Source organism: Amphimedon queenslandica, unplaced genomic scaffold, assembly GCF_000090795.2.
Source record: "Amphimedon queenslandica unplaced genomic scaffold, v1.1 AMPQUscaffold_13491, whole genome shotgun sequence".
Classification (NCBI taxonomy): Eukaryota; Metazoa; Porifera; class Demospongiae; order Haplosclerida; family Niphatidae; genus Amphimedon; species Amphimedon queenslandica.
This window is the reverse complement of record NW_003546273.1, coordinates 293,014-320,315: the sequence shown is the minus strand read 5'-3', so window position 1 is coordinate 320,315 and position 27,302 is coordinate 293,014. Positions and strand designations below refer to the sequence as shown.

The following is a 27,302-nucleotide window of genomic DNA, read 5'->3' as shown; positions in this document are numbered from 1 at the left end:
AAAGTTCAACAGTGTCCTTGCAGCTATGTAAGCTATTATAATAGCTGGAGTTTTGGGTGTGGTCATGAGCACACATGTACACTTGATGCATCTTATGCTTTTAATGTCACTAGATTAAAAAGCAAATAGCAATTTTCTAGCTACAAAACTATAAAAATTAAGCAGAATAACTAAAATTAGTAAAAACACACTAAATGTTAATAAAAGTACTCTCAAGCAAGCACTTGACACTGTACTCCACAACTTCAGTCAAGGATAAGCTCCAGTAACAAGAGTGTTTGTTGTTCTACTACTGCCACGAGCAGCAGCACCAATTCCAACACCCAAACAGCAACATATGCATATTGGTATTGCTACTATAATAGCAATGCATACAACAATTCCTGCAATAACACCTCCAATGATACCTCTAATGTTAACTATTAATTAGTGATATAATTAATGATTACCATATTTTAATGATGTATACCTGATGATAAAGAGTCAGCATATTGACAGGTACTCAGTGTATTACTGGATGAAGTATAGGAACTATCAAATTCTGTGTAAGGAAAATATCAAATTTTGCTATCAAACATCACTCAGTGACTATAACTTGCCACATCCTAAAGCCACATTTTGACTGTGTCTACAGTTATGATATTGTGTAGCAGGACAAGATTCACAATAGGCAAGACAATTTGAAGTGCTGCTACAAATGACATTGTCCAACCAAATAGGTTGAGAGCTAGACCCAGCACTATAATGAAGAAGAAACATGCTAATTTAAATAATAGCTAAAATACTAACAATGAGCTTCCAGAATGATATGAATAGTAATCACTGTATCCTAACTGACAGCAGGCAACTCTAGCATCAGTTGCATCAAAGCTATCATCACATACTGTACCCCACTGTCCATTACAATATACTTCCAGTCTACCATAACTTGAATAAGCACCTCCTTGTAGACGAATCTGTCCAGAATAAGGATTATTCCAGATTCTAGTAGTATCTGCATGTTAATAAAAAGTTGATGAAATATTATTGTTACCTGATGGACTATTATACTTACAGCATGATACATAGCATCATAACTGTTACTGACACAATAGGATTTAATAACTGTTGAAAGGTTGCACTGCTCAAGTGTCAAATAGCTACTACTGAAACAGTTCACATCATCAACAATTGTAGCAGCAGTATCAGTCCCATAGCTACAAAAGAATGATTATTAATCAAAATATTTTGCAGATACATGTGCCCTTTTGGGACAACATTGTTTGCATAATTATAAATGAAAAAGAAGTAAGTTTTAATTCACTAGTTGATCATTGTTTGTGAGAAGGGAGTACAGGCATATGTGATTTAAAAACTATAACAATAATAATAATAATAATAATAATAATAATAATAATAATAATAATAATAATAATAATAATAATAATAATAATAATAATAATAATAATAATAATAATAATAATAATAATAATAAAAACTGCTATATACTCTTAGCATAAGGTTAGGGTGTGAATGCCAATAGATAAAGTGCATATACACATGTACATAAATACATGTATTGATGTATTGTAATTTAATTAAGACCACATTACCTTGATGTGCTACCAGATCTACCATAGGTTGATACTCCATTATACCCCAACTGGTTACAAATGACATTAGCTTCAGTGCTACCAAATGAAATATCATTGCAAATGTTACCCCATCTGTTACTGGAGAAACTTGAACCGTAATAGATCTCAACTATTCCAGCTGTATAGGATGATGAGAAAACTCCATTTCTAACAAGTCGAACAGTTCCACGATCTACAATTATAAAAAAGTGTTACGGCAATTATTAAGTTGGGTAAAAATTGTAAAACTAACACTATAGCCTTATGGCAAGAGTAAATAATGGGGTGGCTAATATCAATTTTGATTTCATTCTGGACATATTATCACAGTGCTCAATCACATGCAAACGGTTCCAATGTAAAATTTACTGATCAAAAACAATTGATTTGCCCCTGCAAGGTTCCCCTAGATACATTTAGCTATTATACTTACATTGGCCCTCAACAGCACATATCAAAGCCACAAAGAGAGCAAAGATACTAAGCAACTTCATAATCAGATTGCAACTGCTAGACCACCAACAGCAGCTATACCTAAAGCAGAAAAACTAAAAGATAATAATACTTTAACTATATATTTATAATAAAACTTCCTATTAACACCCCACCTACCAGTCTAATTAATAATAGATCTAACCCACCCACGTGGCATCACATGGTTCCATGAGAGTCATGGAAGTACATCAATTGATGTAAATAATTTTTTAAATACAGATCTCTTAAAACTAATAAAAATTTACACAAATAATGATAATGATAATTATGAAGAAATAAATGTACAAAAATTATCATAATACGAAGAATAAGTACATGTGTATATGTATATACAATATCCACTCAACACAACTGGCAAAGCTATTGGGAATGGTCCTGCTGAGGACTTTTCTCTACATCATAACCAGTAGCAGGATAAGCTACTGCTGGTGGTGGTTTTTGATCATAAGCAGGAGGTGGTACAGCAACATTTGTAGAGGTCCTTCTATTGCTGCCACGAACAGCAGCACCAATTCCAACACCCAAACAGCAACATATGCATATTGGTATTGCTACTATAAGAGCAATGCATACAAAAATTCCTGCAATAACACCTCCAATGATAGCTCCAATGCTGTTAAAAACTATAGGCTTTAAATAATCATATTTTATATTTTATTAATATTCACTTGATGTTATTATGGACGCCTCAGTATCAGCAAATTGACAAGTACTCAATGTATTAGAGGATGGCGTAAAAGTACTTTTAAATTCTATTAAGGAAAATATTAAATATTCATTATAAATGTTGTCAAACAAGTTTCAGGAAAATATAAAAGCCAAGTGTCTATTTCCTGGTTTTCATGCATACTGGAAATTATCAAACTTTTAAAACTCTGACCAGCATTTCTTTGACCCAATACAACATATAATTGCTGTATAACCTACCACATCCCAAAGCCACATCTTCACTGTGTCTACAGTTATGATACTGTGTAGCTGGACAAGACTCACAATAGGCAAGACAATTTGAACTGCTACTACAAATGACATTGTCCAACCAAATAGGTTGAGAGCTAGACCCAGCACTACAGTATAATGAATAATTGCATAGCATAGATATCCTAATATTTTACAGGTTTCCAGTATATGTGCTGTAATCACTGTATCCTAACTGACGGCAGGCAACTCTAGCATCAGTTGCACCAAAGCTATGATCACATACTGTACCCCACTGTCCATTACAATATACTTCCAGTCTACCATAACTTGAATAAGTACCTCCTACTAGACGAATCTGTCCAGAATAAGGATTATTCCAGATTCTAGTAGTATCTGTGAAGAGTATAATTGTGCATATATCGGTATCTTATAAGCAAATGTCATATGTGTATACTTTGTGACTAAAATGTTTTTTATTTACTTCACACTTACAGCATGATACATATACATCTTCACTGTCACTGGTACAGGAACTTGAGATGTTTGTTGTCACATTGCATTGCTCAAGTGTCAAATAGCTACTCTCAGCACAATTAATGCCAGCAAGAATTGTAGCAGTTCTATCAGTTCCATAGCTACAAAAGTATTCTTATTTGTATGATAGATCAATAATGTGTTTGCTTGATCGGGTGCATGTAATAACATTTTCAAATGATTATCCACATACCTTGACGTGTTCCCAGTTCTACCATAACCTGATGCTCCATTATACCCCAACTGGTTACAAATGACACTAGCTTCAGTGCTACCAAATGAACTATCAAAACAAATATTGCCCCATCTGAGTGTACTGGAGGAACTGCTAAAGTAGTAGATCTGAACTATTCCAGCTGAATAAGATGATGAGAAAGGTCCACTTCTAACAAGTTGAACAGTTCCACGATCTACATTATTACAGAATTTTAGATGCTGCAGGGCTTGCATGATGAATTAAAACTAATAAATTTCACATTTGTACTTACACTGACCCTGAACAGCACAGAGTAAAGCCGCAATAAGAGCAAACGTGTTAAGCAGCTTCATAGTCAACTTACAATTGTATAAGCTACACAGGAAACCAGTTTATTTTTATAGCTAATAGCCAGCCCAGATCCGCCCACGTGGTATCACATGGCCCTATTCTTCCTTCATTTCTTGATTCTTTTATTCTCGTCTGACGTTTCCTCTCTTCTCTCCTGCTTTACTGATCACTGCCCAGGAGACAATACTAGCCTATGCTTGACGATATGTCCACGCACGTATCAAGCTTGCTTTAGGAACACCACCTTCCCTCCCTCCCTCCATTTTGAAAGGCTACCTAGACTGGGTTGCAGTAGACTGGATTGTAGGATCAGTTGTGATTACGAGGAGTATGACAGTGATGAGGGCGGGGAGTATTGCTGCTGTACTTCTAATTATTGTAACGAAGAGACTGCACTAGCTCATCTCATTAAACCTAAATTTAATTATCACCTACCCCCTCTGGATCGGGCATCAGTACCGAAGTCAGGTATTAATAAATAATTAATGATGGAATAAAACTTAATAATTATCAGTTATGTTAAAGGTATGGCTTTCACCGTTATAATAACGATGCATTTTGGCATTTAATTATAAATAGCTGAAATCATAAAAGTTTAAATTTTAGGCCACAAAAGTTAATGTAATGGAAGTAAGGAGCAGTGACTGAGCATAACCAAAATATTTATGTATCAAAATTAGTCTTGCCATGCATGGCTCTGCACTACCAGGTAGTGATGTGACGAGACTAGAACCAATTGAACGAGTTAAAGATAACCTTTGTAAGGACATGCAACATTGGGTCCACACTACCTGTCCTTAATATAGAGGTATTAACGATTGTCATTTAATTTAAACAAATCTTTATGTTTGACATTTAATAGTATGATAATATAGATATTTTAATATATATTGTTTATTTTACTCACAGATAAACTCATGTGTGAATTTTATGACTGTACCACAGAGAAGGATGGTAACTGCATTCATCAATACAAAACATGTCTTGACTGCCCGATTGGCTATACCTGTACCTGCCAGACAGTTTATAAAGCCAACAGGACAGCTAACAAACTCTACCTTTACTCCAAAGGATGTGCTGTCATAGCAACTGCTAATAAAAATGATTTTAGAATTAGTCCAGAGTGTTTTATTAATGTTAGTTATGCTGGGCCACTGTTTGATGAATATGTGTGTTACTGTGACAGGACTATGTGTAATGTGAATGAGACAGTACTGCATCCTACAAGATTGATGTCTTATGGTAAGCATGGGAATTAGAGTATGGGAATGAAAGTATGGGAATGAGAGTTGAAGAAATATAGGAATGAGAGTTAAAGGAATGGGGGAGTTAGAGTTAATTTGAAGGACTAAGAAGGAGAGTTTTAAAATATTAAGGCATGGGAATGAGGATTTTGAAGAATGGGAATGAGGTTTGATTTGAATGAATAAGAATGAGAGTATGAATTATCAAAGAACGGGAATGAGAATACTAATAATTCTTCCTTTGCCTACATTAGGTGTGAGAGAGTGTATTGAGCGTGGTTGTGAATATTCTTGTCAAGTTATCAAGAACAGGCTATGGTGCTTATGCCCTCCAGGATTGAGAACGACTTTTGGATTGTACTGTTATGGTAAAAAAAAAGATTATTAGACTATGTTTCATGCAAGTTCTGGTCAGTGGATTTCAAATTTGTTCAAAATACAATATACTATCAGAATATTTTGAGCTGATTCCATTCAAAATTAGATTTTTAATGAATTTTTAAAGTTACTCAAAATTTGGGTGAAAGTCCCTGTACTATAGTACAGGGTCACGGGCCAAATTTCGCCAAAAATGACTAGGAGAGAATTCTTCATTTTAATAATTTTTTCTGATGTATATACATGTTTTTATATTGTATTTTAAGTTTGAGCTGATTCCGATCAAAATTAGATTTTTTATGAATTTTCAAAGTTACTCAAAAATTGGGCGAAAGTCCCTGTGCTATAGTACAGGGTGACAGGCCAAATTTCACCAAAAATGACTAGGAGAGAATTCTTCATTTTTATGATTTTTTCTGATACATATACATGTTCTTATATTGTATTTCAAGTTTGAGCTGATTCCGATCAAAATTAGATTTTTTATGAATTTTTAAAGTCACTAAAAAATTGGGCCAAAGTACCTGTACTATAGTACAGGGTCACGGGCCAAATTTCGCCAAAAATGACTAGGAGAGAATACTTCATTTTTATGATTTTTTCTGATACATATACATGTTCTTATATTGTATTTCAAGTTTGAGCTGATTCCGATCAAAATTAGATTTTTTATGAATTTTTAAAGTCACTAAAAAATTGGGCCAAAGTACCTGTACTATAGTACAGGGACTTTGGCCAAGTTTTGTCAAAAATGAAAACACACACATTTTGAATTTCATGAATCACTTGCTACATTTAAACTAATTTTTTTACATAATTATTATTAAAAGTGTTAATGTATTTTCTTTTATTATTTTACATTAGATGTTAATGAATGTATAGTAGCTAATGGTGGCTGTGATCACTTATGTATCAACACAAGAGGCAGTTATCATTGTGAGTGTTACAATGGCTACATACTTGACACCGCCTCAAGGAAATGCATTAGTGAGTTTAAAATAATTATTCTAATTATAGACATGTAGGTACATGTATGTGAGTAAAAATAACTATTTTTATTTGTATTATCATAAAAATGGCTGCAATCTTGAAAAACCAACCTCAATTCATACAGACACCATGCACCTATATAATAATTACTGTGTAAACAGCATTGGTATAGGCATCTACAGTAGTTAAGCATATCATATTTTTGTCTTATTCAAATTTTTACTTTTTTATGTCTAAATTAGGGACTTCTAGTGCATTCTATTGCTCGTCTTACTACAGTATTGATATACCAATTAAAAACATTACTAAGAGTGATATTGGAAGGGAGCCTTGTGTAAGCGGATAATGATAGTATAACAATCTTTATTTGCTTTTTATTTGTTATTATTATTATTATTTATTATTATTATTATTATTATTTATTATTATTATTATTATTATTTATTATTATTATTATTATTATTTATTTATTATTAGGTAACAGGATCATGTTATGCTCAGTACAGATATGATGATGAGGAGAAGAACTGGTACCTCTCTGCACTGACGTGTGGTCGCTTTCCAAGTATTGTATTTACTTTTCGCTGAGTGTTTTATAACATTATTATTTATTTTCTGATAGCGAGTTCTACTGATACTCTACCATCTTGTTCTAATCCTCAATGTGAGCTCAAGGAACTTGAGCAGATTCCGAACATGTATCACTGTTGCTGCAGTAGTCTCAATTGTAACAACATTTCCCTGATTCACTTTATGACCAGTTCTACTAGCACTAGTACAACGGCTACTGTACCTACATTAACAATCACTGGTAAATTGGTAATGCAATAAAAAATAATGAAATTAGACATTAATTACTAGTATAATGATTAATGAGGTGTTATTTCTCAAGGGATCTACTGTATTCTTTATCTATTTTTGTTGTTCATATCCTTTTAATTAATTCACAATTTAAACTATATGCATCTCTTTTTATTATTAGGTACTTCTGATGCTATTGGTATAATTGGGTTTTGGACAGTTATTGTTGTCTTTGTTTTACTATTGATAGTCTGTAGTTTGTTCCTAGTAATGACCACAGCGCTCATCATAAAATGGAAGAGAAACATGAGGACCCAACCTCCTACCAATAACCTACAAATGTCAACCTTACCAGACAGAAATAATAAACTTGATTAATAACTAAAATCTAATAATGGAAACACTGTTTCTACATGAAATATATTTTAATGATCAAGTTGTGTAGTATTTGTTTAATTTTAAAGCCATATATCAGAGGTGCAGTCTCCGCCCGGGTATCGGACCTCATGAGCCAATGACGGTCCGTCAGGCTCCTGTCCAAAATCAACAAAGAAGTTCTTGTTCAAAGTGAGTCCTCCTTTATCAGTATCAACATCAATCTGGAGCAACATTGAGCCATTCCTGTATATTATAAGAGTGTGAATCAGTGTCTGAAGTTTTGTATGGTAAGTCAAAGTACATATAAATCATTATATAAATATCCTCTATTTAATTTTTGTTGACTTACCCATAATAATAATACTGGTATACATGTATTACATAATAGGCATGTAGCAAAAAATATAAAAATGGAAAATTCTTCTCTAGCCATTTTTTGAACATCTTACATAAAAATTGCATGTTTCATTAGTTGTGTGGGTGTCTTGACCACTTGATGCATTGGGTTTTTGCATAAGATATAAATCACTCTCCCTCTCCTTCCTCTCTATTACTTGGCTAGGCTAGGGTGGAACTGATTATCCCAAATACTAAACAATTAATGATGTATTAATTGTGGGGTCATCAAAATAGATCTATGCATGACAGTCTGATGTATCAGGTAACAATAATAACATATGATGAAGAAGAGTACTGAAGAGTAGGGGCATCCACTTGTTGTATTTTGAATAAGTAGATCTAATCATACTAAGAACACAACTAAAAAATAGCAAAAGAGAAGTGCATACTCACACACTGGCTTATGACAAAAATAAATTTATCTATAGCTAGCTATACTAAACAATAATAAGCCATTTAGAGTAATTTTAATCAGTTACTGAAGGTTTCTCATCAGACTTTTTTATACCATAATAACAACAACAGCAACAGCAGCAACAGCATATGCAAATTAATATTAGCACTCCAAAAACAACACCTCCAATGATATAACGAGTGTTACTCTCTAAATATATAGTATTATTATCATCATTGTACTAGTTTATTGACACTTACCTGGTATAAAGTTAGCATAACGACAAGTACTTAGTGTATTAGAGGATGCAGTTAGAGTACTCTCAAATTCTGTAGCAAAAAGATAATTATAGATCTACATGTAGTATATGTTGATTTTAAAGTTGTAATGTGCATAAAATAGCTTACCGCATCCCAAGGCCACATCTTGACTATGTCTACACGTATATTCTAAAGTGGGACAAGATGCACAATTGGCAAGACAATCAAATGAACTGCTGCTACAATCGACATCTTTTAACCATATAGGTTGAGAACTATACCCAGCACTATTAAAGATAAAAATTGAATTGTTAATTTAGATTCACCAAAAATTGATTCATTATTACAGTGTCAACAATTAATAATATGCATGCATGTTATTAAGATTATGAACACTATAGATTTAGATCTACTAACAGGTTTCCAGTATATGTGCTGTAATCACTGTATCCTAACTGACGGCAGGCAACTCTAGCATCAATGTAACCAAAGCTATCATCACATACTGTACCCCACTGTTCATTACAATATATTTCCAGTCTACCATAACTTGAATAAGTACCTCCTACTAGACGAATCTGTCCAGAATAAGGTCTGTCCCAAATTCTTGATGTATCTGTGAAGTGGATGTTATAAATAATAGTACCTTAACAATTTTATTGAAAAATTAATAATGCAGGTGAAAGGCTATTTATTAGTTCATGACTGCATGAACTTTTAAATTTTATCATTTGTATTTGTTCTATTATGTTACTTACAGCATGATACATATACATCTTCACTGTTACTGGTGCAGGAACTTGAGATAATTCTTGAAAAGCTGCATTGCTCCAGTGTTAAATAGCTACTACTACCACAATTAACATCAGCAAGAATTGTAGCAGCTGTATCAGTTCCATATAAGCTACAAAGTCAGAATCAATGAGGAATTGAATTAAGAAATACTCTCTAACTTCTCAACCCCTGGATATGGGGTCAGAACTCTCCCACTGCATATAAAACTAACAACAACTTTACACTTCAGTTAGTTGCCTTTTAAAATATACTTTGAGCCCACACTTTTATATTCAGACTATCTGCAGTTAGCTCAGCACATGCATGGAGTACACAAAATGCAAAAAATTATATATAGAAGTGACTGAGCTGCATGCACGCATGTTGTGTATTGTAATTTTAATAGAATTTTTGTGTGCATTCTACCTTATTGCATCACCAGCTCTACCATAACCTGATGCTCCACTATATCCCAACTGATGACAAATGACACTAGCTTCAGTGCTATCAAATGTACTAATATCATAACAAATATTGCCCCATCTGTTTGAACTGGAGGAACTGGTAAAGTAATAGATCTGAACTATCCCAGATGAATAAGATGATAATGGAACTCCATTTACAACTAGTTGAACAGTCCCACGAGCTAAAACTATAGATAGAGAGATGCATTTAATAAGCTAACTGCTGTTCATTAATAATTTCAGTTTCATAGTTTACTACTTACATTGGCTGTGAACAGCACAGAATAAAGCCACAAAAAGAGAAAAGATACTAAGCAACTTCATATCAGCATTCAGTAGTATCAGTGGAGCTCAGTAGTTTTCCTAGCTTGAGTCTTGTGCCTTGGCTGATTGCAGATTAGTTTTATTCTTGGTTAGACTACACTCTTATAAAAATTAAGCAGTCTTAATAATTCCTGGAAATGCTTTGATTATTAGTTTACCAGAACTTATCACTTATGTATACTGTTCTAATTCCAAGAAACTCTAACACTCCCACTTATGTCACATCACATGCATGGCATGTGTAATGCATGCATGGTTGGCCAGCCTATATTTATGGTCTGACTATTGATCTATGGTCAGACCATAGACACTAGATGTATGTAGCATCTATAGTCAGACTAGTGACTTGGTGAAGTCTAGGCTCAGAATATTTGGGGTAAATTTTTTAGATACATGCATGCGTTATGCTTTACAATACATTGTGGCATCAAATACATCTTGTAGACTATGTGCAGAAGTTTGTGTCATAAAAATGTTATAGCTAGTACTTTAAGTTACAACCAATTGTGCATTGCTTTGGTGATATATACATCATTTTGGGAGTTCATGCTATATGTCCCTAGTCTCAGGTGTTGCAGGGCCAGACTCCACCCTTTTTTGAAAGGGTAGAGTCTGGCCCCACGAAACTAATATGTGCCATAGTTCAGACCCCTTATTATTGGGAGAACAATTGTATCCCATGCCATATAGCTACTGCTTATTACACTGTGTACCATAAATACTACAAACAACTATAAACAACACCATCGTAACTATTATTTGTTTGAGATTTGTTTGTTTTCAAAATCATCACTAGAAACAACCATGCACAATTATCAATGATTACAAAACAATTTATCATAATGACACTAGCTAGTCTAGATCTAAAAAAATTCAATTTTATTATTATAGAATTAGTTCTGTCATTAGCAGCAGTCATCAGTTTTGCAGCAGTATATGAGGCAAAATAAAAATATGACACCAAAAATAAAAAAAAGTGCTGAGAAAACACTTCCAACAGTAACACCAGTTTTATTGCTACCACCAGAACTAGGTCTAGCTACAAAATAAATTTGTTATTAAATAAATTTATTTAAAAAGTGTATTTTACTTGGTCTTGACGTTGGTGGATCATTATTACAGGTTCTTAAAGTATTAGTGGATGAAGAATAAGAAGAATTAAATTCTGAAAATTATAAAAATTAACGATATAATATTCTAGATATTCTTTTTATTATTATACACTTCATAGTAAGTCAGTATCAGCAATGTACTTACCACATCCCAAAGCCACATCTTGACTGTGTGAGCAGTTGTGATATTGTGAAGAAGGACAAGATTCACAAGAAGAAAGACAATTAGATGAACTGCTGCAAGAAACCCTGTCCAGCCAAATAGGTTGAGAGCTAGACCCAGCACTAGAAACACAAAAGAATTGAACAGATAATCAATTACTAATAAAAAAATGGGTAATTGTCATCATAGCTTTTCACTAACAGAGTTTTATATGTATTGTAATTGCTATATCCTAATTGATGGCAGGTAGCTCTAGCATCAGTTGCATCAAAAGTATTGTTACATACTGTACCCCACTGTCCATTACAATATACTTCCAGTCTACCATAACTTGAATAAATACCTCCTCGCAAACGAATCTGCCCAGAATAAGGACTGCTCCAGATTCTTGTTGTAACTAGAATGATATGTATTAATTAGTCTTGCCACACCACTTGCAATTCACTCTGTTGCTACTTACTGCATGATACATATACATCTTCAGTGTCACTGGTGCAGGTACTTGAGATGGATGTTGAAAAGCTGCATTGCTCAAGTGTCAAATAGCTAGTACTAGCACAATTCACTCTGTTAAGAATTGTAGCAGTTCCATCATATCCAAACCTATATACAAAATAAATGTAATGATAAATAACACAGAATAAAGTCATGAAGGCATTTATAGATTTATTGATGCATAGAATTACCTTTCTCCACCTTTACCAAAGGTTGATATTCCAGTATACCCTAACTGATGACAAATTATACTAGCTCCTGAATAACCAAATGAACTATCATAACAAATATTTCCCCATCTGAGTATACTGGAGGTACTGGTAAAATAATAGATCTGAACTATTCCAGATGTATAAGATGACGAGAAGCCTCCATTTCTAACAAGGCGAATTGTTCCACGAGCTAAAATTTAACCAGGAGCATAAAAGATAAAAATATAATATCCTCTTATGCTTACTTTGGGCCTGAACAGCACAGAATAAAGCCAAACAGAGAAAGAAGATACTAAGCAACTTCATAATTAGCTTTCACCGCAAGAGAAGCAGATTATAGAGACTGTCTCAGAAATTGTACTTTTATAAGACATAGATCTAGTTAGCTGAAGTGAAGAATTGGCATCAACCAGACTTCTAAGAACTGAGCAGACAAACAATTCCTAGAAATATTTTGATAAAACTGCTAAGTTTATAGCTTAATTATTACTATTCCAAGAAAGAACTATAATAACTGTTGATTTAAAGGCACTTATACCATGGTGCGTGGGTGGCTAGTCTACCATGGAAACCTTTGATGTTTAGCGGGAGTTATATGCCCATAACCACCCTGGAATTTGACAGTTTACATAAGAACAATACTGCAATGAAGAGAGTAGGGTTTCACAGTTTACATAAGAACAATACTGCAATACTTTACCATGGCATAAGTCAGATACATCCCTGTCAGGAGGGGGTTATGGGTACATAACCACCTCCAGACAGGGATGTATCCTACACATATCTACAGTTTACATAACTTAAGTGCCTTAGCACTGAACAATTATGCTGTTTTTCCTATACTCTAAATAACTATGTATGACAACCTGATGTATCAGGTAATAATAGGAAGTACATGATGAAGAATAGTACTGAAAAGTAGGGGCATTAACTTGTTGATGCCCATGCTCTTCAGTACTATACTTTATGTTGCTTTTATGTGATGACCGTGCATGGTTATAAGTATATTTAGATGACCCCACTGTAACAACATCATCGTTAAGTTAAATGCTGTTCATTAACAATTTTAGTGTAATAGTTTACTACTTACATTGGCTGTGAACAGCACTGAATAAAGCCACAAAGAGAAAAGGTACTAAGAAACTTTGTATCAGCATTCCGTTGTGTAAGTAGCATCAGTGGAGCTCAGTAGTTTTCCTAGCCTGAGTACTGTGCTTCTGATTGAAAAACTTTGATTATTAGTTTACCAGAACTTATCACTTATGTATACTGTTCTAATCCCAAGAAATTCTAACACTCCCACTTATGTCACATCACATGCATGGCATGTGGCTTGTTGGTCAGACCATAGATCTATGGTCTGACCATAAACACTGCATGTACAAAATATTTATGGTTGAACTATTTTTTATAGTGAGTTGGTAGAGCCTAGGCTTGGATTAATCAATATGGGGTAATTTTTAGATACATGCACAATGCATGCATGTGTCATAAGAGTATGTTGTAGTACATGATATACACTCCTAAAATAATGCGCATCACCAAAACAATGCATAATTGGTTGTGAGAAATATGTGCCACAGTTCAGTGATGATCCACCCAATTACAATTATTGGCAGCCCATGCACTGTGCCATAAATACTAAACAACACTATCATGGCTTCTCGGCTACATGTCCATCAATAATTTTTTGTTTTTGTCCTTGCTATAACTGTAAAGAATTTAACAGATAATAATGCTAGATCTTATTAGTTTTAGATGTTTGTTTATCAATAATCAATAATTATACGAAACAATTCATCATATTAATGTCGCTAACTAGCTAGTCTAGATTTTTAAAATTTCAATTTTATTATTATAGAATTTAGTTCAGTCATTTGCACCAGTCTTCAGTATTACAGCAGCAGCACCAACAACATATGCATACTATGATACCTAAAATACCAAAAATCGTTGCAAAAACACTTCCAACAGTAACACCAGTTTCATTGCTACCTCCAGAACTAGGTCTAGCTGCAAAACAATTTTTTTGTTAAATAAAATTATTAAAAAATTCATTTACTTGGTCTTGATGTTGGCGGATCAATTTTACAGGTTTTTAAGGTATTAGTGGATGAAAAATAAGAAGAATTAAATTCTGGGAAATAATTTTAAGTCATATCAGCAAGAATAAATTAATATATACTTACGACATCCCAAAGCCACATCTTGACTGTGTGTGCAGTTCTGATATTGTGAAGAAGGACAAGATTCACAAGAAGAGAGACAATTAAATGAACTCCAACAACTGACTCTGCCCAGCCAAATAGGTTGAGAGCTAGATCCAGCACTATTCAATAAAAATAACAGATCATCATCAATGAAAAAATAGATCAATTTGTATTATTGTAATATTATTGACTTTGACTAACAGATTTTCATATGTACTGTAATCACTGTATCCTAACTGACGGCAGGTAACTCTAGCATCAGTTGCGCCAAAGCTATCATCACATACTGTACCCCACTGTCCATTACAATATACTTCCAGTCTACCATAACTTGAATAAGTACCTCCTTGTAGACGAATCTGTCCAGAATAAGGATTATTCCAGATTCTAGTACTATCTGTGAATGATATAAAAATCAGTAAGTCTTGTCACACCACTTGGTGATTCTGTTGTTGCTTACAGCATGATACATATACATCTTGAGTGTCACTGGTGCAGGTACTTGAGATGAATGTTGAAAAGCTGCATTGCTCAAGTGTCAAATAGCTAGTACTATCACAATTCACTCTGTTAAGAATTGTAGCAGCTCGATCATTTCCAAACCTATATACAAAATTAATTAATACAGAATAAACTCATGAAGGCATGTAAAGACAACATGCATTGATGCATAGAATTACATTGCTCCACCTTTACCATAGGTTGATACTCCATCATATCCTAACTGATGACAAATTACTTCAGCTCCTAGAAAGCCAAAATAGAAATCATAACAAATATTGCCCCATCTATTTGTAGTAGAGGATCTATTAAAGTAATAAATCTGAACTATTCCAGATGTATAAGATGATGAGAAGCCTCCATTTCTAACAAGACGAATTGTTCCACGAGCTAAAATTTAACCAGGAACATAAAGGATAAAAATATAGTATCTTCTTATGCTTACCTTGGCCCTGAACAGCACAGAATAAAGCCAAACAGAGAAAGAAGATACTAAGCAACTTCATAATTAGCTTGCACTGCAAGAGAAGCAGATTAGAGACTGTCTCAAAAATTGTACTTTTATAAGCTGAAGAATTTGCGTCAACCAGACTGTAATTCCTAGAAATGTTTTGATAAAACTGCTAAGTGTCATTACTATTCCAAGAAGAACTCTAACAACTGTTTATTTATAAATCAATGGTCACAGTTAACATAGCACTTAGCATAGTTCCTTTGCTTTTATTAAAGTGTGTAGTGTGTATCAGCTTATAAAGCTAGTTATTCATCCACTAGATTAATCACATGAAATTAACGTAGTGGGTGCATGATCTTGATCTAATAACAGGTACCAACACATCCATATGCACCCTCAACGATGTCGATGCCCCTGGCCCTCAGGTAGATTTCATTCAATGTATAGTTACTATTTGGACAGCATTTCTGCCTTAATAAAACCCCAGACTCATTTCCATGTGTTTGCCTGAATCTGATACTATAGGTTAACCACAGCGCTCATCATAAAATGGAAGAGAAACACGAGGACCCAACCCCCTACCAATAACCTACAAATGTCAACCTTACCAGACAAAAATAATAAACTCGATTAATAACTAAAATCTAATAAAGGCAACTCTGTTTCTACATAAAATATATTTTAATAATCAAGTTGTGTATAGTAGTTGTTTAATTTTAAAGCCATATATCAGAGGTGCAGTCTCCGCCCGGGTATCGGACCTCATGAGCCAGTGAAGGTCCGTCAGGTTCCTGTCCAAAATCAACAAAGAAGTTCTTGTTCAAAGTGAGTCCTCCTTTATCTGTATCAACATCAACCTGGAGCAACATCGAGCCATTCCTGTATATAATAAGAGTGTGGATCAGTGTATGAAGTTTGTATAGAATTGTATGGTAATTCAAAGTACATACAAACCATTATATCTTATTGAATTTGATTGATAAAAGCTTAATTGGTTTACATCTTACATGAAAATGACATACCGTATAACACTTTATTTTGGCAATTTTGCTGTAAAATTGTAATTGGCGGTTTTTAATTTGGCAATTTTTGTGTACACGTGCACTACTGAGCATGCGCATTAATGATTGGCAGTTTTAATATTGGCGATTCTGCTTGCAAACTGCCAATCACCAAAATAAAACTCCACCAAATTAAATCGTTATACAGTATTTCATTGTTTCATTAGTTGTGTGGGTGTTTGACCTCTTGGTGCACTAGTGCTAATCTATAGCAGGGGCACCATGGCCCCATTCAAAAATTTGCAGACATGCTGCTATGGGAACTACAGGTGCTGGGTCTTTTCAAAGTCTCACTTATATACTCTGCTATTTGTAAAAGCTATCGTGGGTCGCATCAAATTGTGGTTAGCACTCCTATACTTGTATAAACTGCATTATACCACGATTAGTTTTGTACGCAAGATATGAATTGAGTTTTATTTGCACTCTCCCTCTCTTAATCTCTCCCTCCCTCTCTTATTCTCTCCCTCTCTCTCTTATTCTCTCCCTCCCTCTCCTTACTTGGCTAGATTAGGGTAGAACTGTTTATCCCAAGTGCTGAACAATGATGTTGTGACATACAATCTCTTCCCATCAAGTGACAACTAAAAAGTAACAGAAGCAAACAAACATGCAACACTCCTAAATCTTAAGCTTCATTTATGATGCTAAACTTAATAAGAGTCCAGCCTTATGCTGTGTTTTATTGAACTGAGTGACATTTATTGAAGTATATTATATGTATATCTTAAATCATTACTTGCAACATTTGGGGTCCTCCTTCAATTCTGCGTCCATTCAATTCAACAGCTTCAGGCTGTTCCTTCAGTTCTTTGTCTTCAGTGACAGTCACTGGTCCACCTTTACAGACGCTTCCAGCCAAAAATATCTACACAGAAAAGAGTGTGAAAATTAGTGATTCTTGTGAACTCGTTTTGCAAACCTGTCCAACTAGTTTGGGGTTCCTTCGGTCGCTGATGTCATACTGGCGTATATCACCGTGCAGCCAGTTGCTGAAGTACACAAACTTGTCATCCAGTGATATCAAAATATCAGTGATCAAACCTTAAAATGAAAATAATAGTAAGCATAATAGTTCAATGTATTTATGAAAATGTAAAATGTGATTGAAATTATTCTTTATTATTTTTACCAGGCATTTCAGGTAGTGCCCATCCTTCAACTTTTTTATTAGGAACATCAATGACCTTCTCAGCACTCCATTTACCATCCTACAGTGCATACATGTAGTAAAAATATTTTACACTTTAATGGTGTGTTCTAAAAATTTTGAATATTCTATAAAGTACATGTACACAAGGTACATAATTGATTTTTGAGCAACTTTTAAAAATTAAAAAAAATCCAATTTTGATCGGAACCAACTCAAATTTTTAATACAACATAACAACATGTATGTGTATCAGAAAAATTATAAAAATGGCAAATTCTTTCCCTTGATTTTCCATGTACTATATATCCTATGGCTTCAAACATCACATTTTAAATGTTTTAATTCATTAGATTTATTGCACACAGCTAAAATTATAGTCTGCTCTCTCTCACATCATTTTTGTAGAAGCGGAACACGTTTGAGGAGAGAGCTATCCCAACGTAGCCCTCAGTTGCATTTGGATCGTGCAAGAACCGCAACTCAAGTGGTATGAGTCCTTCTTCCCCAAGATCAATATCCTGAATGACTTTCCTCTCCTTCCAATCCCACACATGAAGATGACGGCCATACTTCCCTAGGAAAAATGAATAATAAGTATTAATACATACATAATAATTTTAAAAATATACAGTAATATATGCTATTCAATAACATTATGGTGATCTCTATGAGTACCACTAGTGTACACGTTTTTGTCTGGAGCAGATATATACACAAGGCTGCAAAAGTCGTGGCAGCCATTTTGTTTGAGGGTGAATCCTACTTAGTAACGCTACCGCGTTACTAATTATAGCTCAGTATAATTAGGTTATAACTATATTATGGTTCATTGATGTTAGATGGTATTAATATAATAAGCTACAATGCCAAACATACTAATCAACATTCTTTTGTTAAAAAGCTTTTGTTGTGAGGATTGATTATGACTAATGACACCTCTTATGTCTTCCTTACGCTTTAGCAGTTATACTTTCATTCATCACTTTTATTTCATTTGCTAATTTGTAGTGCTACAATACCCATGCAGTTTGTACAACAGTGATTAATTAAAAGATAAAAGAATATTGTAGTCTTTATAGCAGTGCTAGGATAGAGAGAAGTGAGTGATAAAATAATACACACTAATATGAAATTAAATTTGGTCTATAGTATACCTATAGCTTACCATTCTGTACATCAGCTGGATTAAATCCCTTTAAAAAGCAGTTGGGTTCTCCCCATTCGCTGCTTAGCATTACGTTGTGACGTGGCTGATACCAGAAATCATAACCAAAAGGAACCGAAGAGTGTGACTTCTCCCAGTTACCAGCAACTTCAAATGACTCACCATCAAGAAGGACAAACCCACCTACAAGTAGAAGCATTAAGGCATTTAAGAGATCATGAGTCTACCTGCCTCTCTCTTAATTCCAGCTCTCCCTCCCTCCCTCCCTCTCTCATTCCCTTTTTTCTCTTCCCATGCTTTTCTCCTCTTTTGTACGTTTCAATATCTTTCAGTCTGCTGGCATACAATCAGGCATATATGTCTCCCTTTCAATATCTCTTGCTTCCTTTATTTCCTCCCTCTCTCTCTCTCTCCACCACTCACCTTTAGCCTTTCCTTCAGGATCCCCCATTGTGCTTATCATCACTTGCCCATTAGCCAAACAGTGAGAAGTGTGTGGTATAGCTAGTCCAGTCTTCTTAATGATATCATCAGGCTCAACAACCTATTAAGAAAGAAATGGCATAAACTAGGCTGGGAATGTATAATAGAGTAAACGGTAATAGAGTTAAGTAAAAATCAAATCAAATTTAAGTGTTGTTGCTATTCTATGGGAAATTATCAAACAAGATTATGACTAGAAACATGTCTTGATAACAGCATGGAACAACAATTAACATGACCATATTTGTGGATGTGTACAATCTCAGCTACTATAATGTTATAATACTATAAAAACATAGTACTATCATTTTTGTATATGCGTATACATGTTTTCACTAAAGCTGCTAGACCTTAGCATGTGTTTTAACAATGCAGACAATAGATGAAGTTACTCTAAAATTCCATCATAGTAAGATTAGATGATACTCATAGTTATGGTTAATTATACGGGTCATAGTACTATATTTATAGTAATGGTTAATTTTATGGGTCATAGTACTATTAGGAATACCTTGTGGATACTAGGTTCTTTTGGATTAGTACCAGTTTCAATGACATACACACGAGTGCTTGCCAGAGATGGCATTATCAGCTTGTTCCTCTTTTTTCCAGCATCACCAAAACAACTACACAATCGATAAAACAATTAATGAAACATTAAAGGCCTTTCTACACTTGCAAAGCGGTTTGAACTGGTTTAGAAGTGAAGTGCATTCAAGGCAAGCGATTCCACACTATCTTTAGGATCTTTGTATATTTTGATAGTATTTCTGATCCAGCTGGTAACTGGATCACCATTGGTTATCTATTGAATCAGCACATTCGAACTGCATATGGAGGTGGTTTGGCTTAATGGGAATTAAAATGCCTTTATCCTATAGCTTGACCTTTAAATACAGATGTCAATACAGAGGTTGAAATATCCCCTCCCAGATACTCCAATTACAATAACATTTATCATGCTGTACTAACTCTAAATTATAAAATTAGCAGAAGGTTACTACAGTTACACATGAGTTAAAACCAGATCTGCTAAATATGCAATAGCATACCTTTAAAATGCAGCATTGCTGTAACAGTAATCATACAATTGTATCATGTACAAAACACATGCTAATAGCTACCTGCTACAAGCATTCCATCCAGTGTGATGAATCTCATCTTCAGCATAAGGCATTGAGAGGCGATGAATAACCTTTAAAATTATAAAAAATAAATTTAATAATTAAGCTATTAATCGTTCACTTTTCCATAGTCTTTTGAGTCAGGATCGCAGTCAATTGTGGCAAGATAGTCACTCTTCTTGGTAGCTGTGTTAGTATAGATGCAAGGAATGTAAAGGAGCTTCTCTCTCGGGCCTTTCATGGCATCCAGCGGTGTAGCATAACCCGGTCCAGTGCAACAACCACCTATAAGAAAAGAACAATGAACTTGAGTATGGTACTACCTTCCAGCTCCAGGCTAGTGTGAGCTGCCACTGTAGCTATGCCGGGAACTCAAGGCTTTGCAAATTGCAGCAGGTACCTTTTTCATCAGCCATCCTGTCTTTCTTTATCTTTTGTACTGTTCAGCTTTGAATAGAAGGGGCTTAGAAAATAAAATTTTTTTGCAAGTCACCTCTTTATAAATGTGCATAGAATAGGCGTGGTCTAGCCCAAGATGGCGACTTGTGAATATGTATTTGTATGTGAATGGGTATTACCAGAGACAGAGTCTTATGAAGGAGGACTATGCGGATCAAAGTTTACCAACCACTCACTCTTCACCTCACACATTCAAGACCACGAGTCCACGTTCCCCTCTGCCTCCTTTGAAGAATGTCCTTGGAACGGCTGTCAATATGCACCTCTTGATAAATCATTCTATTCCTCTCATTTGCTCTTTCACGCCTACCACACCTTCTTAAAATTAAAAGGGGGAGAGTTTCAAGTGGCTAAGGGATTACCAGAGTGCCAGATGAGCAAGGACCTCATTAATACTTTTCCAGAGAGCCCCGAGGCTCGAATGACCTGTAAATGGGAGGTGTCCGAAGGGACTACGTGCGATCAGACATTTCTGAATCCACTCACGTTTTATTCACATGTAAAGGAGCACACGTTAACATCTTTCTCTTGTGATAGATACCACTGCAAATGGACTGGTAATGATCATTGTACAGTACTTGATTGTATTATGATTGTACATGTACATATCAAATACATTATATGCAATTTTTTAATAAGTTCAACAAGGTATCTTTCAACTAGAGTACTTTCATTCATACAGTAGAATCAAACCACTAATGTATAAAACACTATAATTAATGTTCACCATTAAATGCTGACTCTATATAGCTAGTTTTTAAATACTAGAAAATTGAAGAGTTGTTGTAATTATTAGCTGTGGTAGTTTTTAAACACATGTACGTGTAGAATATTATAGAATAGATTACACATTATCAAGAGTGCCATTCTGTATTTCATATTAATTTTATTTCGTCCTGTTAGGTTGTTCATCGACTGCAAAGACTCTATGGAACCTCACTGACCACACCCGTACTCACACCCACGAAAAAGTCACAGCTTGCAATGGGTGTGGTCTTTTATTCTCAAACACCACACGGCTCCGTGATCACCTTCAAAGACAGGCCACGCCCTCTTCTCAGAGCCACTTCTGCAGCATATGCAAGAAGGCGTTTTTAACCGAGAGACTCTTAAAGGAGCACATCAGAAAGCACATTAACACGATACAGTGCCCTCACTGTGCAATGACTTGTACTAGTGATTCTGCTCTCCTTAGACACATCACTTACAGACACTCAAACAGCAAACCATTCTCTTGTCCTCTTTGTCGAAAATCATTCAAAACAAAGTACTCGCTCTCCGACCATCTCTCCACTCATCGGGAGAAGTCGTTTTCGTGCTTTTCCTCTTCTTGTCATTATACTTGTAAGTCTGAGAAGTTGCTCCTCCAGCACATGAAGAATAATCACTCAGAAAGTACAGGGGAACTCTATTGTTGTCATGTTTGCGATGGAGCAAGGTTTTCTGTGGGTCTTGAGTTAACTAATCATTTGAAAACTGTCCATGGGTTTCGTCTACCTCCTGGCCACTCAAGATTTAGGTATGCATGACTGTTTACTGTTGTGCAGCTTGCTAGGGTGGCATTCTCTTATATTCCCTTGCTCTCTTTTATTTTCTCTCTCTCTCTCCTTTTTTCTCTCCAGATATGTTTTGTGTGATGATGGTCTGAAGAGATTACAGACAGTTAGACTGGATAAAGATGACATGATTTCATCTAATTCATGACTTCAATAATAATGATAATAATAAATATATTGATAATAGACGATAATAATTTAAATATCGAGTTATTTCCCGGCAAAATTGGCGCACAAACATTATGGTATTGCGCAATCCGTGTAGTGGGTGTGGTTTTGATATCTAATTTCAAAATGGTGAGTTGTACCGACCATAATTTCTACTATGATTCTACTTTTACTGTCCTGTTTTTAGGGTCAAGGACAGTCTGGTCTTCCTCCTGGTAGACGTGACAGAGATGGAAAGAAGAAAGAGGCTGTAAGCTCAAAACAATTAAATTTATTTTATATACAATCAATAATCACGACAACTCTTTTTAATTTTCTAGAAAAAGAGAAAAATTGAGCCTCCTATACCAACTCGTGTCGGAAAGAAAAAGAAGTCACGTGGACCAGAATCAACCAATAAACTACCTCAGGGTACAAGAGTTGACATTGTGTGCATGTATATGTACATGAATATTAAATAAAACAGTGACACATATTAGTGACGTCATTACTTAATTTAGTTCCTCAATAATTTTAGGATGAGTATATACATGTAATTAAAAGTTATAGTACATGTATCACGTTGCTGTACATTTATTAATGTGTTTTATTTTATTGTTAATAGTGACACCTCACACTCGATGTCGGTTGAGAATGTTAAAGTTGGAGAGGATCAAGGACTTTTTATTGATGGAGCAAGAGTTTATTCAAAATCAGGAGAGGCTAAAACCGCAAGAAGAAAAGAATCAAGTGAGAGATTGGATGTATATATATTCATTATAAAAAGGAAGAATTTTTTCTTAGTGATTTTTGGTGAAATTCGTCCAATCACCCTGTACTATAGTACAGGGACTTTGGCCTGATTTTTGAGTAAATTTACATTCCTTATTAAAGCATAAAAACCGAAAGGAATTATGCATTTTATGGTTTAAATAATTTGAAATAATGTATTACAAATGTACTATACTAACAAAAGATAATGCTAACTAGCAAAATGTAACAATAATAATTATTATTGTTATTATTATTATTATTATTATTATTATTATTATTATTTTAGGAAGAGAGGTCTAAAGTTGATGATCTTCGCGGTAGCCCAATGGCAGTGGGTACCCTAGAGGAGATCATTGATGATAATCACGCCATTGTGTCTAACAGTGTGGGGTCTGAGTATTACGTTAACATGCTCTCGTTTGTGGACAAGGACCTCATAGAGCCAGGATGCACTGTACTCCTCAATAACAAGGTAAAGGGGGAATATACTGTACTGTATTAATGATTGGAGGATTGATTTATTGGTCATTTTAAGCTACATATAAGTGTCATTGAGAATGTTCAGATTGAGACAAAAACGATGTATTTTTATCGTGGAACCAGTAATTACTGAGTCAGCTTCCCTTGTAGCTTCTTGGGATACAGATCTAGTAGCTATTTCTTTCTCTCCACCTCCTTTCTTCTATGTAAAATAAAGAAGATTGTAAATATTAAATTTAAATTTAAATAATTAAAGAATAAATTTCCTCTTCTTCTATACAGTTACATGCAGTTGTTGGTGTCCTGATGGATGATACTGATCCAATGGTCTCTGTCATGAAACTGGAGAAAGCTCCAAGTGAATCTTACGCAGACATTGGAGGCCTGGACACTCAAATACAAGAAATAAAAGTAATAATTATTATGTATGTCAACTATCTTATTTTACACGTACATAGTACATGTACCTCTTCATTATTTTACATGTACATGTACATGTACTGTTATTCTTAAATAAAAGCTTTTCCATGTAGTCTATATGCATTAAGACATGCATTTATACATTTATGCATGTACATGTATGTGCATATGTACATGTAGATGTATGTACATGTACATGCTATGTGTATTTCATTTGTATTTTCTTTATAATTAGGAAAGTGTTGAGCTACCATTGACTCATCCTGAGTATTATGAAGAGATGGGAATTAAACCACCCAAAGGAGTGATACTCTATGGAGCCCCTGGAACAGGTACTGCAGGACAATAAATAACAATATAGTGGGGGGAGAGCTTTGTGTATTAATATTAATATGTACATGTATGGGTGAAGCTACAGTGTGTATGTGTAGCTTAATTTTGAGATGTTTGCATTTTAAAAGAAGTGCCCAAAAAAGTACATTAATTGTATTAAGATTGTATCATTCACATTTAATTAATGCAAGCTTAAGTCTCAAAAATATTTATCCTTAGCTACTTGTATTTTAGATTATTTCCTACACATACATTTGTACATGTACATTGTACATGTACACTTATGGTAGCTCAATTTATTATTATTTATTTTAAGGTAAAACTCTGCTTGCAAAAGCTGTCGCTAATCAAACTTCTGCTACATTTCTTCGAGTCTGTGGGTCTGAACTCATTCAGAAGTATCTGGGGGAGGGACCTAAACTTGTTCGTGAGTTGTTTCGTGTTGCAGAAGAGCACTCGCCATCAATTGTATTCATCGATGAAATTGATGCAATCGGAACCAAAAGGTATTATACACACACAATGTACAGTACATGTACTGGAGAATGCAACCCTGTCTCTTTGTATAATCACCCCAAATTTTTATTACATTTTTTGATACATATTGATGTCCTTATGCTGTGTAGAAAGTTTGAGCTGATTCCGACTTCAATTTTTTTGAGTTATGGCCATTTTAAGAAAATGCCAAAAATCTGAAAAATACCCAAGGCTATAGCCCAGTTGAAAAGGGAACAGAGCCCTCAAAAAATTTATTATGAAAAAGGGTAGAAATAAACATGTAGGTTAAGGAAAGGAATATAAGGAAGAAAACAAAGAACAGGTTAAAGATTGGTTAAGGTAAAGAAAGATACACAAAGTGATAAGGCCATGGTTTTTTCTGAAAAATGGCTCCGAAATCACCTCAAATTTTTATTACATTTTTTGATACATATTGATGTCCTTATGCTGTATAGAAAGTTTGAGCTGATTCCGACTTCAATTTTTTGAGTTATGGCCATTTTAAGAAAATGCCAAAAATCTGAAAAATACCCAAGGCTATAGCCAATGGTTTTTTCCAAAAAATGGCTCCGAAATCACCCCAAATTTTTATTACATTTTCTGATACATATTGATGTCCTTATGCTGTATAGAAAGTTTGAGCTGATTCCGACTTCAATTTTTTGAGTTACGACCATTTGAAGAAAACGCCAAAATTCTGAAAAATACCCAAGGCTATAGCCCATGGTTTTTTCCAAAAAATGGCTTCGAAATCACCTCAAATTTTTATTACATTTTCTGATACATATTGATGTCCTTATGCTGTGTAGAAAGTTTGAGCTGATTCCGACTTCAATTTTTTGAGTTACAGCCATTTGAAGAAAACGCCAAAATTCTGGAAAATACCCAAGGCTATAGCCCATAGTTTTTTTGAAAAATGGCTCCAAAATCACCCAAAATTTTTATTACATTTTCTGATACATATTGATGTTCTTATGCTGTGTAGAAAGTTTGAGCTGATTCTGACTTCAATTTTTCAAGTCAAGGCCATTTTAATAAAATAGTTTTTCTCCATAAATGATTTTATGGTACAAAAATGGTTTTTTCCCCAAAGGAATGCCTCTAAAATGACACCCAAGTTTTGATACACATTGATGTTACATTTCTTTTCCTCTTCTTTAAGATATGAAAGTCATTCTGGTGGTGAGAGAGAGATTCAGCGAACAATGCTGGAGCTGTTGAACCAGCTTGACGGATTTGACTCAAGAGGGGATGTGAAAGTCATAATGGCTACCAATAGGATTGAGACGCTTGACCCCGCCCTCATTAGACCAGGTTATTAATTACTACACACATACAGTATACCATCTTAAGTCATCTATTAATCAAATGGACTAATGATTATAGTCAATTTAGTAGCAATGGATCTTGTAAAGGCTACACGTAAGTCTGAAATTAAAGTGAATACTACACTGTATTTGTGGCATTAAGTTATGATAGGAGGCCAGAGTACATTTGCAAAGGAACTTTACTTGCTATTCATATTTTAAGCCAGATATATTCATTTGGTACTACTTTTAATACAAACCCAATGCATCAAAATTTATATTTTGGATTATCAAAGCCACACCTATTATTTAACCACACCCATTAGGTCGTATCGATAGAAAGATTGAGTTTCCTCTACCTAACGAGAAGACAAAGAGAAGAATATTCCAGATACACACGAGCAAGATGACATTAGCTGATGATGTAGACCTTGAGGAGTATATAATGGCTAAGGATGACCTCTCTGGTGCAGACATTAAGGTAAGAATCGATTACTGTACATGTACATGTACATGTACATGTCATCTTGTAATTGCAGTAGATATAATTCTTGTTGGCTAATGATGTTATGATTATGTGTATATTAAGATTCACACCTCATCATAACATCATACGAGGAGCCCATGATTATACGTGTATGTATTTTAACAATAAGATTATAACATAATGTATTCTCTG

At 34.5% G+C, this 27,302-nt stretch overlaps 8 protein-coding genes across 11 annotated transcripts; 3 read left to right on the top strand and 5 right to left on the bottom strand.

Moving 5' to 3' along the window:
• Positions 1 to 217: 217 nt before the first annotated feature.
• On the bottom strand, positions 218 to 4,143 carry LOC105316867 (antigen WC1.1-like). Of its 3 annotated transcripts, none has more exons than XM_019993625.1 (7): positions 4,052 to 4,143; positions 3,757 to 3,973; positions 3,522 to 3,664; positions 3,224 to 3,422; positions 3,036 to 3,175; positions 470 to 541; positions 218 to 419 (listed from the first exon to the last, which is right to left on the bottom strand). In XM_019993625.1, exons 1-7 carry the CDS (start codon positions 4,110 to 4,112, stop codon positions 250 to 252), a joined length of 1,002 nt encoding a protein of 333 aa, XP_019849184.1. In that variant the 5' UTR covers positions 4,113 to 4,143; the 3' UTR covers positions 218 to 249. The 3 variants fall into 3 exon arrangements, with proteins under 3 accessions (XP_019849184.1, XP_019849181.1, XP_019849182.1); XM_019993622.1 differs by lacking the exons at positions 218 to 419; positions 470 to 541 and adding exons at positions 2,396 to 2,731; positions 2,777 to 2,860; XM_019993623.1 differs by lacking the exons at positions 218 to 419; positions 470 to 541 and adding exons at positions 2,396 to 2,731; positions 2,777 to 2,860 and having other exon boundaries at positions 4,058 to 4,127.
• A 17-nt stretch (positions 4,144 to 4,160) lies between these two features.
• On the top strand, positions 4,161 to 7,986 carry LOC109580451 (signal peptide, CUB and EGF-like domain-containing protein 1). Its single transcript, XM_019993620.1, has 8 exons — positions 4,161 to 4,578; positions 5,020 to 5,352; positions 5,609 to 5,722; positions 6,597 to 6,719; positions 6,965 to 7,056; positions 7,200 to 7,287; positions 7,345 to 7,533; positions 7,705 to 7,986. The coding sequence occupies exons 1-8, from the start codon at positions 4,200 to 4,202 to the stop codon at positions 7,899 to 7,901; spliced, it is 1,515 nt and encodes a 504-aa protein (XP_019849179.1). The 5' UTR covers positions 4,161 to 4,199; the 3' UTR covers positions 7,902 to 7,986.
• Positions 7,872 to 21,154, bottom strand: LOC100642004 (selenium-binding protein 1-like). 2 transcript variants are annotated; one of them, XM_019993621.1, is made up of 12 exons: positions 21,050 to 21,154; positions 20,771 to 20,934; positions 20,650 to 20,720; positions 20,037 to 20,151; positions 19,466 to 19,586; positions 19,043 to 19,225; positions 18,270 to 18,451; positions 17,857 to 17,935; positions 17,647 to 17,768; positions 17,464 to 17,592; positions 17,226 to 17,308; positions 7,872 to 8,144 (listed from the first exon to the last, which is right to left on the bottom strand). In XM_019993621.1, exons 1-12 carry the CDS (start codon positions 21,063 to 21,065, stop codon positions 7,982 to 7,984), a joined length of 1,428 nt encoding a protein of 475 aa, XP_019849180.1. In that variant the 5' UTR covers positions 21,066 to 21,154; the 3' UTR covers positions 7,872 to 7,981. The 2 variants fall into 2 exon arrangements, with proteins under 2 accessions (XP_019849180.1, XP_003384485.1); XM_003384437.3 differs by lacking the exon at positions 7,872 to 8,144 and adding an exon at positions 16,268 to 16,542 and having other exon boundaries at positions 21,050 to 21,153.
• LOC109580452 (deleted in malignant brain tumors 1 protein-like) lies at positions 8,605 to 10,626 on the bottom strand. The gene is made up of 7 exons (XM_019993630.1): positions 10,456 to 10,626; positions 10,155 to 10,380; positions 9,713 to 9,858; positions 9,372 to 9,570; positions 9,102 to 9,241; positions 8,955 to 9,023; positions 8,605 to 8,904 (listed from the first exon to the last, which is right to left on the bottom strand). Exons 1-7 carry the CDS (start codon positions 10,514 to 10,516, stop codon positions 8,768 to 8,770), a joined length of 978 nt encoding a protein of 325 aa, XP_019849189.1. The 5' UTR covers positions 10,517 to 10,626; the 3' UTR covers positions 8,605 to 8,767.
• Positions 11,304 to 12,906, bottom strand: LOC109580453 (scavenger receptor cysteine-rich type 1 protein M130-like). The gene is made up of 7 exons (XM_019993632.1): positions 12,744 to 12,906; positions 12,478 to 12,688; positions 12,252 to 12,394; positions 11,993 to 12,188; positions 11,774 to 11,913; positions 11,607 to 11,681; positions 11,304 to 11,555 (listed from the first exon to the last, which is right to left on the bottom strand). The coding sequence occupies exons 1-7, from the start codon at positions 12,802 to 12,804 to the stop codon at positions 11,422 to 11,424; spliced, it is 960 nt and encodes a 319-aa protein (XP_019849191.1). The 5' UTR covers positions 12,805 to 12,906; the 3' UTR covers positions 11,304 to 11,421.
• On the bottom strand, positions 14,303 to 15,739 carry LOC105316866 (deleted in malignant brain tumors 1 protein-like). Its single transcript, XM_019993631.1, has 7 exons — positions 15,655 to 15,739; positions 15,389 to 15,599; positions 15,169 to 15,311; positions 14,910 to 15,105; positions 14,688 to 14,827; positions 14,561 to 14,635; positions 14,303 to 14,511 (listed from the first exon to the last, which is right to left on the bottom strand). Exons 1-7 carry the CDS (start codon positions 15,713 to 15,715, stop codon positions 14,372 to 14,374), a joined length of 966 nt encoding a protein of 321 aa, XP_019849190.1. The 5' UTR covers positions 15,716 to 15,739; the 3' UTR covers positions 14,303 to 14,371.
• Positions 21,155 to 21,184: 30 nt separating the features above from the next.
• On the top strand, positions 21,185 to 22,812 carry LOC109580441 (histone H4 transcription factor-like). Its single transcript, XM_019993583.1, has 3 exons — positions 21,185 to 21,536; positions 22,012 to 22,627; positions 22,731 to 22,812. Exons 1-3 carry the CDS (start codon positions 21,185 to 21,187, stop codon positions 22,810 to 22,812), a joined length of 1,050 nt encoding a protein of 349 aa, XP_019849142.1.
• A 69-nt stretch (positions 22,813 to 22,881) lies between these two features.
• On the top strand, positions 22,882 to 27,286 carry LOC100641879 (26S protease regulatory subunit 4-like). The gene is made up of 11 exons (XM_019993582.1): positions 22,882 to 22,961; positions 23,020 to 23,082; positions 23,153 to 23,243; positions 23,437 to 23,561; positions 23,872 to 24,057; positions 24,348 to 24,476; positions 24,721 to 24,817; positions 25,135 to 25,324; positions 26,479 to 26,630; positions 26,950 to 27,120; positions 27,213 to 27,286. Exons 1-11 carry the CDS (start codon positions 22,959 to 22,961, stop codon positions 27,284 to 27,286), a joined length of 1,281 nt encoding a protein of 426 aa, XP_019849141.1. The 5' UTR covers positions 22,882 to 22,958.
• The last annotated feature ends 16 nt before the right edge of the window (positions 27,287 to 27,302 follow it).